This window comes from Canis lupus, chromosome 6 (genome assembly GCF_011100685.1).
Source record: "Canis lupus familiaris isolate Mischka breed German Shepherd chromosome 6, alternate assembly UU_Cfam_GSD_1.0, whole genome shotgun sequence".
Taxonomy (NCBI): Eukaryota; Metazoa; Chordata; class Mammalia; order Carnivora; family Canidae; genus Canis; species Canis lupus.
In genome coordinates, this window is record NC_049227.1 from 24,865,718 (window position 1) to 24,883,678 (window position 17,961).

The following is a 17,961-nucleotide window of genomic DNA, read 5'->3' on the forward strand; positions in this document are numbered from 1 at the left end:
AAGGAGATTTTCAATTAGTGATTTCATTGTCTGACTCTCGTTGGACACCTGAGTTTTATTTTTCTGGATTTTCCAGAACTGATTATATGTTGATGACTTCCACATTTGTATTTTAAGCTCCTTGAGTCTAAGACTCCTGTATCTACCTCCTGCTGGACATTTGGGTGTTCACGGACCCCTCAATATTCGTATGTCCAACTTTCAACTCTTTCTCCAGCTGATACTACCTAACCATCTAGTCACCTACCTTAAAAAGCAGATCAACCTTGGTTCTTTCCTTTATTCTCTAAGTCCAATCAATCTTCAAGTCCTGCTACTTCTTTACTTTGCCTTCTTCCCTTATCCCATTCACCAGAGCACGGATTCAGACCCACATCTTCTCCCCCACTAGATTTGTCCCAGAGTGGCCTCTCTAATTCCAATTCGATTCTTCTCAAATTCATCCTCTCTACAGCTGCCAGAGAAATTGCATTAAAACCCTAAACTGACCCTACTTCATTTCTTAAAACTTGTCAGGCTGGCTTCCCTTGTTTGTAGGTCACGTTAAAGATTTTAGCATGGCATATGAGATCTTTATAGGAGAGGCCATAATCTGGCTTCTGCTTGTCCTTCTGGATTCCCTTCTGACTTCATATTTTGTCCTCCAGCCTAAACTGAACACCTCAGGATTATTTTTGCCTCCATATCTTTGTTCATTGTTCCCTTGCCTGAAACACTGTTTCAGTCCCCTCAGGACCAGAATCCAGGGTCTTAGACCCACAGGGAGGCTCTTTTTACTAGGATAGGAAAAGAGAAACATCAGTCTGGCCCATAATTTTGACCTTTTCTTTATCCTAATGTGAACATTTTAGGAAATGTTCATGGACTTCTATCCTTGGGAGCTAGAAGGAGAACAAATGACCCTTTGAGTAGAAAACCGACTAACAATGATGATATTTGCCTAGTTTTGCTGCATGGTGTTTTCTGAAAGACTAAATATTGGCAATAATAGCTCTCTTTTCCCTAGTTTTTGAGAAACCATCTATAGCATTTTTGGAGTTATGATGTTCCAAAGTTGCTTGAAATAGGGATTCCCTTCATCTTGAAAACTGTCCCTCAAACGTACAAATTTCAATTTGAAATTCATGTGAGTTAGAAGTCTTTTTTCCTCTGAGTTTTGTGGCACCTTTAAGGTTTCATAGGCACGCGATGGCATGTTATAGAGTTGTTGAGGGCAGGGGCCTCTAAAGTAGGGGTGCTTGCTGCCCAGGGGTATATAAGACACCTAGGATGAGAAAGAAACTAGGACTTCAAATGATATGTATTCTATTCATCCACAAAAGTATACGTATATAACTTATAATACATGTATTGGGGAAGTGTGTTAAAAATATTTTATTATTGGAGATCCATATTCAAATAATCTGGATACCATTACCTTAGGGAATCACTGCACTTCTGAATGACTTTATTAACTTGAAAATAATAAGAGTAATTATAATTACTGTAGTATTTATGGAGTGATTACTCTGTGCCAGGTGTCATGCTAAGCACTTCACATGCATCATCACATTTAATTCTTCTACAACCCAGTGAAGTATATACTATTTTTATCCCCATTCTGTGGATAAGATACAGTTTCAGAGATGATACTTGGCTTATCCAAAGTTACACATCTATCTATCTATCTATCTATCTATCTATCTATCTATCTATCTATCTAACAGCTTATAAAAGACAGTAATAGGATTATCTGTCATAACCATTCTCTGGGAGAGAATTTTGGGACTGACCATTAGAATTTGGTTTATATTAATTAGTAGTATAACATTTCATTTCAGCACAAAACCAAAAAAAAAAAAAAAAAAAGAAAGAAAGAAAGAAACAAAAAACCCTGCCTGCCCTATTACATTCACGATCTCTTTCTTTAAACTTTTTTTTTTTTAAGATTTATTTATTTATTCATGAGAGACACACAGAGAGAGTCAGAGACACAGGCAGAGGGAGAAACAGGCTCCTCACAGGGAGCCCTCTTTCTTTAAACTTATCTGAAATAGTTTATTAAAAAGAAACTATTGAAAGATAATAACATTCATTGACATTTTAGTTCCCCCCCCCCTTTTTTTTACAGTTTAGGAGCACTTTCCCACATAGCTTATTTTAGCTTATTTTATCCTTAAAACAACACTTGAGATATGTGCAGCATAATTATCCCTATTTTACATATGAGGAAACTTAAGGTTAAGTGATCTGTTTTGTTCATTCAATTATTCAGCAATATTTCTTAAGTACCAAATATACCAACTATATGGTAGAGTGATCAACTAAACAGATAAACAGTGCCTCTTCCTTCTTGGAGCTTACAGTTTGGATCAGACGTTGGCTCTTCTATAAAGAGCCATATAACAAATGTCTTAGACTTTGTGGGCTATATGGTCCCTGCTGCAACTACTCTATTCTTATAAGATGGAAGCAGCCACATGGGTGTGGCTATGTTCCAATAAAACCCTATTTACAAAAACAGGTGCTGAGCCTGAATTGGCCCATGGGCTCTATTTTGGCAACCTTTATTATAGAGGAGAAAAACACAGTAAATAAGGGAACAGATGACTGGATGTGATATTCAGATAGTGATGAGTGCATGAAGAAAACAAGGTAAAAAAAAAAGAAAAAAAACAGGGTGATATGATAGAGTGGCTTGGAATTCTACTGTAGATAGGATGGTCAGAGACAGCTTCACTGAGAATAAAACATTTGAGCTAGAGTCTGTTGGAAGGAATCAACTTTACCTAGTCCTTGAAGAGGACTAGGGAAAAGCATTCCAGGCAGAAGAAACAACAGGTGCAAAGCCCCTGGGGTGGGGCATGTTTGAGGAATAAAAAGGTAGCCAGAGGGAGTCAAGGCTGTGAGTGTAGTGGGAGATGTGGTCTAGAATTAGGCTAGGGCCAAACCATGCAGGATATTCATCACAAGCCATGGTAGGAGGTAGGGAAATGGAGGCAGAGCTACATCCTTTCCTCTGTCCTTAAAAATCTCCTATTAGGTGATTCTTTTATGGGAAGGAGTCTAAATCAACTGACACTATTGTTAAGTCCTTGGAGGCTAGGTGACACTGAGATACAGTTGTGATTGGTGTTATTGCTGGTACTGCAGATGAGGTGGGGAAAATACTCACTGAAATAATTCCTGGAAGTTGAGCCACCCATCCTGGCTGTGTGAGGACACCAGGAGTTTGGTCTTCAAGTTGGGACACTCTGACATGATGGACTCCACAGCTGGGACCACGTCCTCACTGACCACAACACATTTGGCCTTGGATGCTTGCAGCCGATAGAGAATGTCTTTAGCTGTCAGCTGGGTTGTTCCTGGCATGAAGACCAGCCCTGGGAAAGAGAGAGCCCTGAGCTGAGATAGCAATCTTGTCCATTAGGTAACATTGTGGACTATGGAAATGGGCTTTGTGCTTGGGTGGGGAGGAGCTATGAAATACAGCCTTTGGTTACTCCTGTCTTGGTCCCCAGGGATATTCTACAGGGCCTTAGAGAGGGAGATCTCTTAGAGCAGTGGCTTCAGAGTTTGACAGTCTATGAGTCTAATTCTGTCCTTGTGACTTACTAGCTTTGTGACCTTGAACATGTTACTTGATCTCTCTGTGCCTTCCTTTCCTTATCTGTAAAATGGGGAACATAATAGTAAGTGTCTGGCATATAATAGGCATTATAATGGTGCGCTATCATTATGTAACATTTTTGTGGAATATTTGAATCATTATTATGTCATACTTAAATAGCACTTTATAGCTCATAACACATTTTCAGGAACATTATTCAATCTTCTGAACCAATGGTCCTCAAAGTGAGTTCTGCAAGGTAATCCACTGAAGATGAGAAGAAAAATTATAATAAATTTATTTTTTTTTATGATTTATTTATTTGTTCATGAGAGACACACAGAGAGAGAGGCCGAGACAGGCTGTGGGAGGAGCAGGCTCCTCGCTGGGAGCCCGATGTGGGATTTGATCCTGGATCCTGGGATCACGCCCTGAGCCAGAGGCAGATGCTCAACCGCTGAGCCACCCAGGTGTCCCAAGAAATTAGAATTAAAAAAACTTTTATTGAGATATTAGTATTCTTTATATTTTTATCTCATCTTGTGTATATTTTATAGCATGCATGCTATATTGTACAGAACAATAAAAATAATTATATCCAGATGGGATGATGTGTATCCCAAATATTTTCTTGATAGATTTTGCAATCAGAAGAGCCTAGAGGCCACTGTTACAAGCAGCCATGTTGGTCCATGCAGTTGGGATATGATATTGAGTCACAGCCAGTGAGTGGCAGAGTCAACTTTCAAACCTGGGTCTTCCCAGTGGTCTGGAGTTGTCAAAGTTTACCTATACTCCTTTCTCAATGCTTAGTATATCTCACTTTTCACTCCATTCTAAACACTGGCCTGAGATGGCCCTGCTTTTAAAATACCTGTTCCTTATGAGAAAATCATATGGGAGAATTAGATGAAAGACAGAGAGAAGGTGGTTTGCACTTTTTAACGTGAATCAGCAAGGAAAAGTGAAATGTATATAAAGTGTTACGAATAGCCACTACCATTTATTAAGCACTTATTATGTGTCTGCTATCTCATGTAAAATCAATCCCAGGACAGAGACATGACAACTGGCCCAAGGGTCCCAAAGTCAGTAAGAGGTAGAACCAGGTTTCAAAGACACCTTTCCTAGGCTCCCAAGACCTGTGCTATATAGCAGACTACTTATTTCTTGGAGAATTTCCTGGTGAAATGGGAGATGTGGATTTGAATTCCTAGAAAGGAGACAATATACATTGAATGCATATATATTCAATAAAAAATATATTTTAAAGATTTTATCTATTTGTTTATTTGACAAGAGAGAGAGAAAGAACAAGTAGGAGGAGCAGCAGAGAGAGAGGGAGAAGCAGACTCCCTGCTGAGTGGGGAGCCCAATCCAGGGCTCCATCCCAGGACCCTGAGATCATGACCTGAGCCAAAGGCAGACACTTAACAAACCGACTGGGGCACCCTAATTGAATATATTTTAAAACTCTCATATGTCATCACCTCTTGAGAAAATGAATAAATATATGACATTAAGGAAGTTAATTAAGAAAATACCTTATAGGATCTCAGATAGTACACTCTATATAAAAATATAAGATTATTTATTTTGCAAACACTTGTTCTTAAAGGCTTGGAAATTATTAATATTCTTGGTAGATTTGTGACATCAATGTGTTCAGTGGATAGTGTGAGGATTAAGGAAAAGTTCTCTTCTGGTGGATTTCAGGCTGTACACACTTTATAGTAAAAGCAAAATATTTTGCCATGTACAATACAAGCATCTCAATATTTACTCAAGAGATTTAATAATTCTGAATTAGAAAACAATCCTCAGCTGCTTGCTTAATATTTAAGTAACTGAATGTTTTGACTATTCAGCTTGTGGGTTTGTTTTTAATCTTGGCATTTCGCAAATTGCTTAAATTATGTTAAGTAATATTGATTACATTTTTAATGACAAACCACCTTTAATCTCCTTCCAACCCACAATTGGTTTCACATTTCCAAGTTCCTTTTTATCTTGAATGCAAAAAGAATTTTATCTATTGCTTTTTTTAAAAAATTAATATTGTCAATAAGAGCATTTTTCAACCCTATTATGAAATCCTTATAATTGTCTTTTTAATGATATCATGTCAACTTGAGGTATCATAATTTCATCTAACAATGAACATACCTCTTTAAATCTTTGTTAGCTAAGTCATAATTTATTTAATCATTTCTATATAGTTGTTTTGAATTTTTTATCTTATTAATGATATTGTAAGAAACATTTTTGTGTTCTCTACAGTAGTTTTTCCTTTGGTATTCTTATTTATTTTTGATTTATAAACATACCATGCTTTGGAGTAGGGATTGGCAAACTTTTTGAGTAAAGATAGTAAATATCAGATAGTAAATATCTTAGGTTTTGTGGGCCATTCCAGCTCTGTCTCAATTAGGAATTCTGCTGTTGCAGAGCAAAAAGAACTATATAGACAATATGTAAATGTGCAAGCATGGCTGTATTCCATTAAAACTTTAAAACTTTGTTTATGAAAATAGTAGGCCATGGTTTTTGTCAACTTCTGTCCTAGAGGGGAAAACAATACTATATAATTTTTATTTGGGGTACATTAAAATTACTACTTTGGTAGAAAATGTATACATTAATCTTTTTGCCTGAAAAGAGGCCGAGGTTTTCCAACTGGGATCCACAGTCATATTCTTAAATGTCCTTACATTCTAAAATGCTTTTTATTTCATTAGTATTTTCTTATCAGGGAGAATCCAAATATATTTAAGAAAGTAAATTCTTGATAATCTAGATAAATGTATCATAACCAGCTATGCCAAGAGGCATTATTATCCACATTTGCTTTGATAGAATTCTCTGTTTAAATCCCAAATGCAGAGTGCCTGGGTAGCTCAGTTGGTTAAGTATCTGACTCTTCATTTCAACTCAGATCATGATCTCATGGTTGTGCAACTGAGCTCCCCACTGGGCTCCATGTTCAGTGTGGAATCTGCTTGAAATTCTCTCTTCCTCTGCCCCATCTAGTCCTGTCTCACTCTTAAAAAACAAATACATAAAATCTCTAAAAATAAACAAATAAATAAATCCCAATTTCAAAACTTTCTAGCTGTGCAACTTTGGATAAACTTCTTAATATCTCTGAACCTCAATTTCCTCCTTGCAAACTTCTTTTTTTTTTTCTTTTTGCAATACCCACCTATTAATAATAATAGTTGTTCTTATTATTCCATCATGGTTGCTCTTCATCTCAACTCTTATTTTTTTGTTCTTTTTAAGCATAGCTTCAGTCAGAACAATTCAGAAAAAACTCAAATTTCATTTTCTTTCTGTTTCTGCATAATTTAAAAATGTTAAATATCGGGCCACCTGGGTGGCATAGTCAGTTGAGCATCTGACTCTTGGTTTCTACTTGGGTCATGATCTCAGGGTCATGAGGTGGAGCCCTATGTCTGGCTTGTGCTCAGTGCCACATCGCCTTGAGATTCTCTCCCTCTGCCCTTCCCTCCTGCCTTGCTTGTGCACTCTCATTCTCTCTCTCTCTTTTTGAAAAAAGAAATGTTGGGGCACCTGGGTGGCTTGTGGCTGAGCATCTGCCTTTAGCTTGGGTCAGGATCCTGGGTCCTGGGATCGAGACCCACATCGGGCTCCCTCCAGGAAGCCTGCTTCGCCCTCTGCCTATGTCTCTACCTCTCTGTGTGTCTCTCATGAATAAATAAAATCTTAAGAAAATAAAAATAAATGTTAAATATTGGCACTGACCTGTTCGCATACAAGCCACGTTTACAAGCCACCACTCTGGGATACGGGGCAGAATCACGGCCACTCGGTCTCCTCTCTTTAGGCCACAGGGCTTGGTGAGCACGTTGGCAGCCTTTCGGGAAAAGGAGCCTAGTTCTTCAAAGCTCCATTTGACTTCATCCCCTTTGCCATTCACCCACCACAGGGCTGGGTTGCTTGGTCTCTCTCCTGTCTGGCAAGGGGCACATGGGAAAGAAAGAAGGCTTACATGACTGGTCTACCAAATAGATGGGACATCTGCCATTACTTCCCCTCAGCATTTGTGCTGGTAGATTCCAGTCACAGCACCCCAGTTTGTCTTTGGGGGAACTCTCCTATTGAATACAGCCTAGATGAGACAACCCGTCAGGGTAATTATTCATTGGGCTTTTGGTGCTTACATATCCCCAGGGAGCTGTCCTGGTTCCTGGTCTTGCTGAGACTGTATGGCTTGCAACCCAGTTTTGTGAGCACTCCCATGTCCAATAAATTTTTTTCTTGCTCAAGTTAACAGTCTGTTCCATCCAAATAACCCCACTTGTACTAAGGTTGATTAGGAACTTAACATCTTTTTTTTTTTTTAACCCAAAAGGCTAAAGTATGGATTTCATAGGTAACAAGGAATAAGATGGTGGGCTTTTCGGGGGAGGCTCACCAAGAGATTGATTCCTGGAGGAAACTTTTCATATGATTCTACAAAGTACACTGTCCATGCTGCAATACCTCTTTGTTTTATGTGTTACCTGGAAAAAAAATTATTCCTCCTTTCTTCCCCTATCTGGAATATCTGGAACGTTGCTTTTACTGTCCCCGGTTGGAAAACATTTCAAAACTCAATTTCCATTTTATTTCCTCTGTGAAGCTTTTCTTAACCTCCTCTTCTTCTTTCAGCTGTGCTGTATTCCTGCAACATTTTGCTCAAATGCTAGATGACTCCATGACACTATGATATAGGCCCTGCCCTATGGGTATAAGCTCCCTAAAATCAGGAGTTGGTTCCTGTACCTTTGAGACTGGTGACCTTGGATAAGAAGCTTAACTTCTATGAGGTTAATTTCTTTATCTGCAACCCCCCAGGGTGGTAATGGGGATTAGATGAAATAATATAGGCCGGTATTTCTCAATCTTTAGTCATTGGAGTATCACTATTTTTTGCCAGATCTGTCCACACCTGTGCTATTGTTCTTTGTATTTTTCTTTACATCTGCTCATTTTTCTTATGTACATTTACTTAAGAAGGAAAATGCTTTTATTCATCACCATAACTGGAGAACCAGCTACTACTTGTGAAAAATAGGTTACTGAAAAATAAGTACATTAAAAACAAAGTATGCCCTTAAATTTTGTCCAGAGATTTTCAACTACTACCTGCTCTTTCTGTTCAAAAAAGAGTTTAGCAAGAATAAGAGAGGCTGTTAAAGATGTAAATGGATTTAAAGGAAGATTTTCCCCTCAATTTAATAAGAAAGATTGATTCAACATTATTTGATGTCTTGTATATCTTGTGCCTGCATTTGCTGAGGCACAACTCCTTGCAGTGAATTTTGGTAATCACTGGTGGGTAAGTGTCTAGCTCAGGGCCTGGGGTGGGGTGGGGTCAGGAAGCAGGGACTTGACCTGAGGCTACACTGCAAACATTCAAGGCTTTTTGCTTTATTCTTTTCAACATCTGATTTTCTCCTAATCACTGTCATTATAAAATCAAAGTTCAAATGACTGTCATTAGAAAATCAAAGTTCAAATGACTGCTTTTTGGATAAGCCTATGGCCAGCTCAAACAAATGAATACAGAGCAAAGAGCTGCTGCATGGGACTTGAAGAAAATGAAGGAAAAAGAGGCAGGACTCTATAAGTGACCACCATGAGCTGGACTGAGGAGGCTCCAGAGAAAGACAGCATGTGGAGTTTCGTTTCAAAGATCTTCCCTTGGGTGGGGGGGGGGGGGGGAGATCTTCCCTTGGGAGAGAGAAGGGTAAGGGGAAAACAAAGGAAAGCAAAAAGGTTGAAAGAACTGGGTGGAAATGGACCACAGAACAAGGAAATGGGAGCCTAAGACGTATGTGAATACCAAGCATCTAAAGGAAGCCTGTCATGTCATACCTTCTCTTTTTGGGACCACTGGTCCAGCACATCCCTAGCAAAGTTAAATTTCTTAGGCAATGACTTCTCACAGCGATTTATGGCTTCAAAGTCAGCAAGAGTCAGAGAGGCACAGAGCTGGTGATCTTTGTGAAGGTACCGGCCTGTTGGCTTGGCAAGCCAGATGAATCTGAATGACTGGTAGCGGAAAAACAGCATGATTCCCAAAGGGCTTTGTCAACTGATGTGAATATGGAAATTCAGCAGCCTGTGGGGAGAGATAAGTGGAGAGGGTTAGTCTCTCTCCAAATGCTCTGTGGTGAAATTGGGGAGTGGATTGTAGCTGTGTGCCACCCCTCCCACACCCGCTGGAAGCTGGAGAACACCTGAAAAAGACCCATACGTCTTCAGAGTTGTGGCAGTCAGCCGCTGCTCAGTCTCCCCACCACTGGCCTCTCTCTCTTCATTCTGTCTATGATCAGATTATTCTTAAAAACAAAACAAAACAAAATTGATGACTATAGATTTGTCAAGCTCCCACCTTCTGTCCCTATCCTCTTCTCCAACCAAACAATAAACAAACAGAATATTTGTTGCCACAGTGGACATTCAAACCCTGCTTCTGTCTCATACTCGATTCTAACTATTCTCTAACTCCTCTCCTTGAATTTCCTCTTCCAGTAAAAGAAGTCCATTCACTTTTCATGAATGTCCATTTCTAGCCCTAAGATTTAGTTTGTCATTCTGCTTCCTTTTGGCTTTCCTGCCTTCCTTTCCCCTCAGTCCTTCATTACAATTGGTTACAAACCTTGATTTAAGTCCTGGCTCAGCAACTTTCTGAAGGTAGGACCTTGGGGAAATCACTTACCTTTCCTGCACCTCAATTTTCTCACCTGTAATATGGGGGAGGGGAGGAATATAATACCTCTCTCCTAGGGTTATAATGAAGATTTAATCAGATAATGTGTGTAAAAATGCCCAGCATGTAGACAGTACATTCAAAGTTTTAACTAATGCTTTTGTTAAGATTATTTTCAGGGTGCCTGGGTGGCTCAGTGGTTGAGCATCTGTCTTTGGCTCAGGTCATGATCCAAGGTCCTGGGATCCAGTCCCACATCAGGCCTCTCTGCAGGGAGCCTATTTCTCCCTTTGCCCATGTCTCTGCCTCTCTCTCTGTGTCTCTCATGAATAAATTTTTTTTAATCTTAAAAAAAAGAGATTATTTTCATTAGTACTATGGTGGCATAAGTTCATGAAATAGTTTTACTTTATACATCAGGATACCTGGACTTTACTCTGGACTCTTTCAAAACTAGCTTTATGTGACCTTGGTAAGTCACCTTCCTACTGCCATCTGTAATTTAACATTATTTTCATAATACTGTTATTTCTTCCTTTGAATTTCCATAATATGCATCAATATTCCCCGCATGAGGGATGCCTGCCTGGGTGGCTCAGCAGTTGAGCGTCTGCCTTCAGCTCATGGCGTGATCCCAGGTCTGGGGATCCAGTCCAGCATCAGGCTCCCTGCAAGGAGCCTGCTTCTCCCTCTGCCTATGTTTCTGCCTCTCTCTCTGTGTCTCTTATGAATAAACAAGTAAAATATTTTTTAAAAATGTTCCTCACGTGACAGTTTTTTGCCTAAAATTATTAATTGTTGTTTTCAATATATATACCTTGTCTCCCTAACCTACCTAGATGGTGTGGGTAGAGACTATGTATTTTATCCTTAGCACTTCACATGATTTACAGGGCTGTCTTCAATAATAGAAGCCAGTATTTATTTATTAAGTGCTTGCTGTAGACCAGGCATTTTGCATTTCTGATATTATTTAGTATTCATGACAATATTGTGAAGTTGGTGCCATTATTATCTCTATTTTACAGATGGGGAACCTGAGACCTATGTAGGCTTAAGTAACTTGCCTAAGGTCATTCATCTCATAGTGGCAGACACCAGGTTTCAACCTGTATGATCTGACTTCAGAGCTTGTGTACTAAACCTCTCTGCTATTTAGCCTCCTTGTGTTGCCTTCTTTAATAAAGGTTTCTTGCTGCAAATGAATACCCTTATCTTTTTGCCTTTTGGTCCTCCAACTTAGTTGCCTTGTATGGAATGGAAAAATCTTCAGGTGCAAAGGGTGTCTGAGTCTGCCTCAGAACAAAGGATGTAAAGTGTACCATCCCCTCATTGTTGTTGTCAAGCCTTCTTTGCTGCTCAGGGTGATGTCTGGAGAAGCAAGAGCCCCATTTGGTGCAAATGCAACTTACTATAGCATAGGAAGAGCTATTTCTGGCAACATCATTAATCTCCATTATGTCAAGAATCCACAAGGAAGAAAGAAAAAGAACCACCTGGGCAAGTGTGGTGGATGTAGCAAGAATAGAGAAGGGTGGGGAAAAGGAAAGTAGTGGGGCTATGCTTATGATTTATCATTTTGCTGAAAGTGAGACCCCACTTCTCTCCTAAACACACACACACACACACGTATACACATCCACACACACACGCAAGCACATAGACCACATACATACTTGCAGCCACACTTGTCTCTCTGGATGCCTTTCGACAAGATTCTTAATATCTTCAAGTTTCATTTCATCTGTGCAATGAAAATAATGGTAGTACCTTCTTCATTGGTAGTTGTGGGTTTTAAGTGTGCCTTCGCACTGTGCCTGGTGGGTAGCTAGGACTCAGTAAACCCTGCATGTTAAAAATCAAACTTCAAAACTGTTTATTGCAGAAGGCTTTCACTGTTTGATATAAACAACAACAACAACAACAACAACAACGATAAAAAAAACCAGAAAAGAACTAGAAAAGCTATTGGATTGGAGCCACCAACATTTTGGTAGCTTATTTTTGCCTTAAAAAATGCCCTGTTACTGTGCTCCAGGCTGAACTCAGCCCCATCAGTCTGAGGCATTCTAGTCTTCACTTCCATCATTTTGACCCAGTTTAATGATGAATTGGAAAGATTATCAAGACATGGGACACCTGAAAAATTCTTGCTTCCTAAGGAGAATAGTGCAGATAACAGAGCACATAGTTTTTAATGCAAATCTTTCTCTTCTCCAAATTAAGAAATGATGAATTTTTTTTAATCAATTTGATGAATTGTTCTGATTACCCATACCTCCATAGATAAATTTGCCATATCATCAAATTAACATACCAACAAGTCTAAAACTAAATATCATAAAATAGATCTGATCTGAATATACACTTCAGCATTACCTGCATTATGTGCATCATCAGTGAAATAGGTCTTGCATATACACACAATCATTACTAATAAAATGCAAATCAAGATATCTCAGAGGAGGATTTTTCATTTAAACTGTAAAAATTTTTTTGCCAGTAACATTTCTTCTTTCTATCTCTTCGGTCTGCTATTGATTTTCTGGGTAGATTTGTAGGGATAGGCCGTTAGGAAGATCATGAAACTGAAGAGCCGTCATTTTGCATTCAGCACAGCCATTTCCTGACTTTGGATCCTGCGGGAAGTTCACATGATTCCAGGATCAAATCTGAGAATCACTGACTCTTTTAGGTAGAAATTGTATATACATGTGTTTAGCAAAACATTTCCGGAAGGTATCTATAAAAGTAAGAGAATTTAAGTAGGTGATTTCTAAAGTCTTAGTGATTTCCAGTGTGTTGAGGGAAACTTTGCCAGTGGAAAGATGTTTGAGCAGTTGGTGTGTACTCAGCACTGTTTGTTTGTTTTTTTTTATGTAATATCTTGCTTAATTCTCTCAACACCCTTCAGAGAAGGACTTTTGTCTAATTTTTATTTTTTAATTTTTTTTAGAGAAAGAGTGCGTGCTCACTTCGGCAGCACATATACTAAAATAGAGAAAGAGTGCAAGTGGACTCGAGTGGGGAGCAGAAGGAATAGAGAATTCTAAGCAGGCTCCAGACTAGGCACGGACATTGATCTCCTGATCCTGAGATCTTAACCCTGCAATCATGGCCTGAGTGGAAATCAAAAGTCCAGACGCTTAACAGACTGAGCCACCAAAGTTCCCTAAGCATTTTGTTTTACATATGAAGTGACTGAGGCCCTGAATTGTGAGTAATTAACAAAAGCCATTCATGGAGCAAGCAGCACAAATTCCAAAGCCAATGCAAGAAAATGCTATCACAGATTTCTGCTATATTTCTAACAACTTTCATAAAGTAGAACAGTCCATTTTCCTGTCAAAGGGACATTTATCTAGAGTTGGATCAGCAGTTACCCAATTATGGCAAGGTGACATGACTCTTACTGCTGTTCTCTACATTTAAATAATACACTTTCAGAATTTCTCAATTACTGGAGTCACTACCATGTTACTGCATGCATTTTTTTCCTTACCAGAAAATGGTATTAATCCAGAAAGTCCTTCCACTCCTTCACAAGATTCAGCTCCGTATCTGCCAAAAAATTGGTTCCTTCCTTCTTTTCTTGTGGTGGGATCTATGCTATTATAGTCCCAAGTCTCTGGTGCACAGTTGGAAGGATCATAGTCCCTTGGGAGGAGAGTCGTTTCTCTGGACACCCTGTGGTTAAAGCGACAGCAACCTATAAGACAAAGCTGGGAGGGGAAAGAAGAAATGCAGGAGCAACTTCCTCTTATGGTTCAGTGCTAAGCCCCAGCACATTAGTGGACTCTTCTTGTCCATGGAGCTGATGATATCAAGATCCATACTGCTCCATAGCCCATTATCAGACCTCTCATGACTTTCAAGGAGCCTGGGATATTGGCATGCTTGACTCTTATGGCATAGCTGGACTCTTATGGCATCATAGCTGGATATAGCTTGGCATCCTAGCAAGGACAGCTAAGGGAATCGTATCTGAAGTTTCAACTCGTTGATTAAATTATGAGAAATCCTTCAAACTCATGGCTTTTACTGAGCATTGACTATGTGCTAGTCACTACAAGGTGTCTGTCTTGACATGAACTCATTTGGAAATAATTTTGAGATGATGTTGCTGACTGGTTTGAACACAAACTTTGCCAGTTTGTGTCTTTGTGAATGGCAGTTGCTGGCAACAGGAATTGGGTTTAGTGAAGTCTGTGCTTACATGTTGCTTGCTGCTTATTGATGACAGAGATCAGACCAGTGACATTTTTCACCTTCAGAGTTCATTGGTACCCCACGTGATATGCAGAAGAGAGTATCTCTCATGGGCTCAGACATCAATAGGTCTCCTTGGTCCTCTAATGAATGAAGTTCCAAGGCTAAGCCCAGTGTGGTTGACTGAAAAAAGGCTCTCCAAAAATATCCATGTCCTAACCTCCAGAAACTGTGAATGTTACCTTATACAGCAAAAAAGGACTTTGCATACATGATTAAGTTAAGGACCTTGAGATTATCTGGGTGGGTCTGATGTAATCATAAGAGGAAGATAGCACCTGGCCAATAGCACAGGCTCAACTAATAATAGTGTTCATTAGAAGGTGGCATCCTGCTCCCTTGTGCATTCCATTCCCCTATTTCTTTAGGAAACCATAGAACTTAACACAGGCTTAGCTGGTGTGTGTGTGGGGTGGGGGGGATTGGGTGCAGAGAGGTTCCTGGAGGAGATGCAATTTGAATTGGGCTTTAGAAGATGGCAAGACTATGAGTAGTTGGAAAGGAGAGCTAATAGGCATCTCAGATAGGGACCACAACATGGAGAAGGCACAGCTACATATGGATCTTCCTATGATTTGGCTGATCAATATATTCTTTTTTTCCCTCTTTTTTTAAATTTAAATTTTAGTTAATATAGAGTGCAATATTGGTTTCTGGAGCAGAATTCCGTATTTCATCCCTTACTTACAACACCCAGTGCTCATCACAAGTGCCGTCTCTAATACCCATCATTCATCTAGCCCACCTACCCCCCCAACTCCCTCCATCAACCCTCAGTTTATTCTTATTGTTTAGAGTCTTTTTTTTTAAAGATTCCATTTATTTATTCATCACACACACACACAAACAGAGAGAGAGAGAGAGAGAGAGAGAGAGAGGCAGTGATATAAGCAGAGAGAAAAGCAGGCTCCATGCAGGGAGCCTGATGTGGGACTTGATCCCAGGACTCCAGGATCATGCCCTGAGCTGAAGGCAGATGCTCAACCGCTGAGCCACCCAGGCATTCCTGTTTACAGTCTTTTATGGCTTGTTTCTTCTCTCCTTCTTTTCTTTTCCCCTCTTCCTATAGTTCATCTGTTTTCTTTCTTAGATTCCACGTATGAATGAGATCTATTGTATTTATCTTTTTCTGACTGACTTATTTCACCTAGCATAATACACTCTAGCTTCATCCATGTCTTTGCAAATGGCAAGGTTTCATTTTTTCATGGCTGAGTAGTATTTCATCTTCTTTATCTGCATTTTCTTTATTCATTCATCAGTTGGTGAACAGTTAGGCTCTCTCCATAGTTTGGCTATTGTGGATAATGCTGCTCTAAGCATCTAAGTAAGTGCATGTACCCCTTCAATTGCATGTACCCCTTCAATTCTGTATCTTTATATCCTTTGGGTAAATACCTAGTAGTGCAACTGCTGGATCGTAAGGTTCTTCTATTTTTAACTTCTTGAGGAAGCTCCAAAATGTTCTCTGGAGCGGCCACACTGGAGTTTGCATTCCCACCAAGAGTGCAAGAGGGTTCCCCTTTCTCCAAATCCTTGCTAACACCTGTTGTTCCATGTGTTGTTAATTTTACCCATTCTGACAGGTATGAGGTGGTATCTCATCCTGGTTTTGATTTGTATTTTCCTGATGATGAGTGATGTTGCACATCTTTTCATGTGTCTGTCAGCCATCTGGATGTCTTCCTTGGAAAATTATCCATGTTTTCTGCTCATTTTTAAACTGGATTGTGTTTTGGGTGTTGAGTTTGGTAAGTTCTTTACAAATTTTCAATACTAATCCTTTATCGGATATGTCATTTACAAATATCTTCTCCCATTCCATAGGTTGCCTTTTAGTTCTGTTGACTCTTTCCTTCACTGTGCAGAAGATTTTTCTCTTGATGAAGTCTCAATAGTTCTTTTTTGCTTTTGTTTCCCTTGCTTCCGGCAATGTGTCTAATTAGAAGTTGCTGCGGCCAAGGTAAAGGATTTTTCCACCTGTTTTCCTCTAGGATTTTGATGGTTTCCTGTCTCACGTTGAGGTCTTTCATCCATTTTTATTTTTTTATTTTTAAGATTTTATATATTTATTCATGAGACACACACATACAGAGAGAGAGTGAGAGAGAGAGAGAGAGAGAGAGAGAGAGAGAGGCAGAGACACAGGCAGAGGGAGAAGCAGGCTCCATGCAGGGAGCCCGATGTGGGACTCGATCCCGGGTCTCCAGGATCACACCCTGGGCTGAAGACAGCGCTAAACCGCTAAGCCACCGGGGCTGCCTCATCCATTTTTAATTTATTTTTGTGTATGGTGTAAGAAAGTAGTCCAGTTTCATTTCCTATATGATGTTGTCTAGTTTTCCCAACACCATTTGTTGAAGAGACTGTTTTTTTTTTCTATTGGATATTCTTTCCTGCTTTGCTGAAGATTAATTGACCATAATTGACCCCCATTAATTATGGACCCATTTTTGGGTTCTCTACTATGTTCTCTTGATCTATGTGTCTGTTTTTATACCAGTGCCATACTGTCTTAATGATTATAGTTTTGTAACATACCTTGAAATCTGGAATTGTGATGCCTCCAGTTTTGTTTTTCTTTTTCAGGATTGCTTTGGCTATTTGGGGTCTCTGGTGGTTACATACAAATTTTAGGATCATTTGTTCCAGCCCTGTGAAAATACTGGAATAACATTAAATGTGTAGATTGCTTTGGGTAGTATAGACATTTTAACAATTTTTGTTCTTCCAACCCATGAGCATAGAATGCTTTTCCATTTCTTTGTGTCCTCTTCAATTTATTTCATAAGTGTTCCATAGTTCTCAGAGTACAGATCTTTTACCTCTTTAGTTAGGTTTATTCCTAGGTATCTTATTGTTTTTGGTGCAATTGCAAATGGGATAAATTCCTTGATTTCTTTTTCTGCTGCTTCATTATTGGTATATGGAAATGCAAAAGATTTCTCCACATTGATTTTATATCCTGTGACTTTGCTGAATTCATGTATGAGTTATAACAATATATTCTTTTTTAAAAAAGATTTATTTATTGAGAGAGAGAGAGCACAAGGGGGGAGGGCAAAGGGAGAGGGAGAGAGAAGCTCAAGTAGACTTCGTGCTGAATGTGAGCCGGATGAGGGGCTCAATTCCATGACTCTGAGATCAAGACCGGAGCCAAAACTAAGCGTTAGATGTTAACTGACTATGCCACCCAGGTACTCCTCTAGCAATACATTCTTGATTCACCAAGCCAGTAAATCCTTTTCTCCCCTCAAGCTGTATAGATTGGGATTTTGCTACTTGGAACCAAAAAGTAATTGACCAGTAAAATATAGATTCCTTTCAGTTTCATGTGGGCTAGAAATAGAAGCCAACCAATCTTTTTATTTCACTTCTGGAA

General features: G+C 39.3%; 1 protein-coding gene across 2 annotated transcripts in view; it reads right to left on the minus strand.

Moving 5' to 3' along the window:
• The window catches only part of LOC479821 (acyl-coenzyme A synthetase ACSM4, mitochondrial), a 55,276-nt gene that overhangs the window by 12,986 nt on the left and 24,329 nt on the right, over positions 1-17,961 (minus strand). Inside the window, exons 2-6 of one of the 2 annotated variants that reach the window (XM_038540168.1) lie at positions 17,121-17,244; positions 13,813-13,997; positions 9,473-9,719; positions 7,355-7,565; positions 3,155-3,362 (exon numbers count right to left, since the gene is read on the minus strand). In XM_038540168.1, coding sequence (XP_038396096.1) covers positions 3,155-3,362; positions 7,355-7,565; positions 9,473-9,670 — 617 coding nt within the window. In that variant the 5' untranslated portion in view covers positions 9,671-9,719; positions 13,813-13,997; positions 17,121-17,244. Of the gene's footprint in view, positions 1-3,154; positions 3,363-7,354; positions 7,566-9,472; positions 9,720-13,812; positions 14,034-17,120; positions 17,245-17,961 lie in introns of those variants that run through there. The other variant, XM_038540169.1, reaches the window with a different exon arrangement.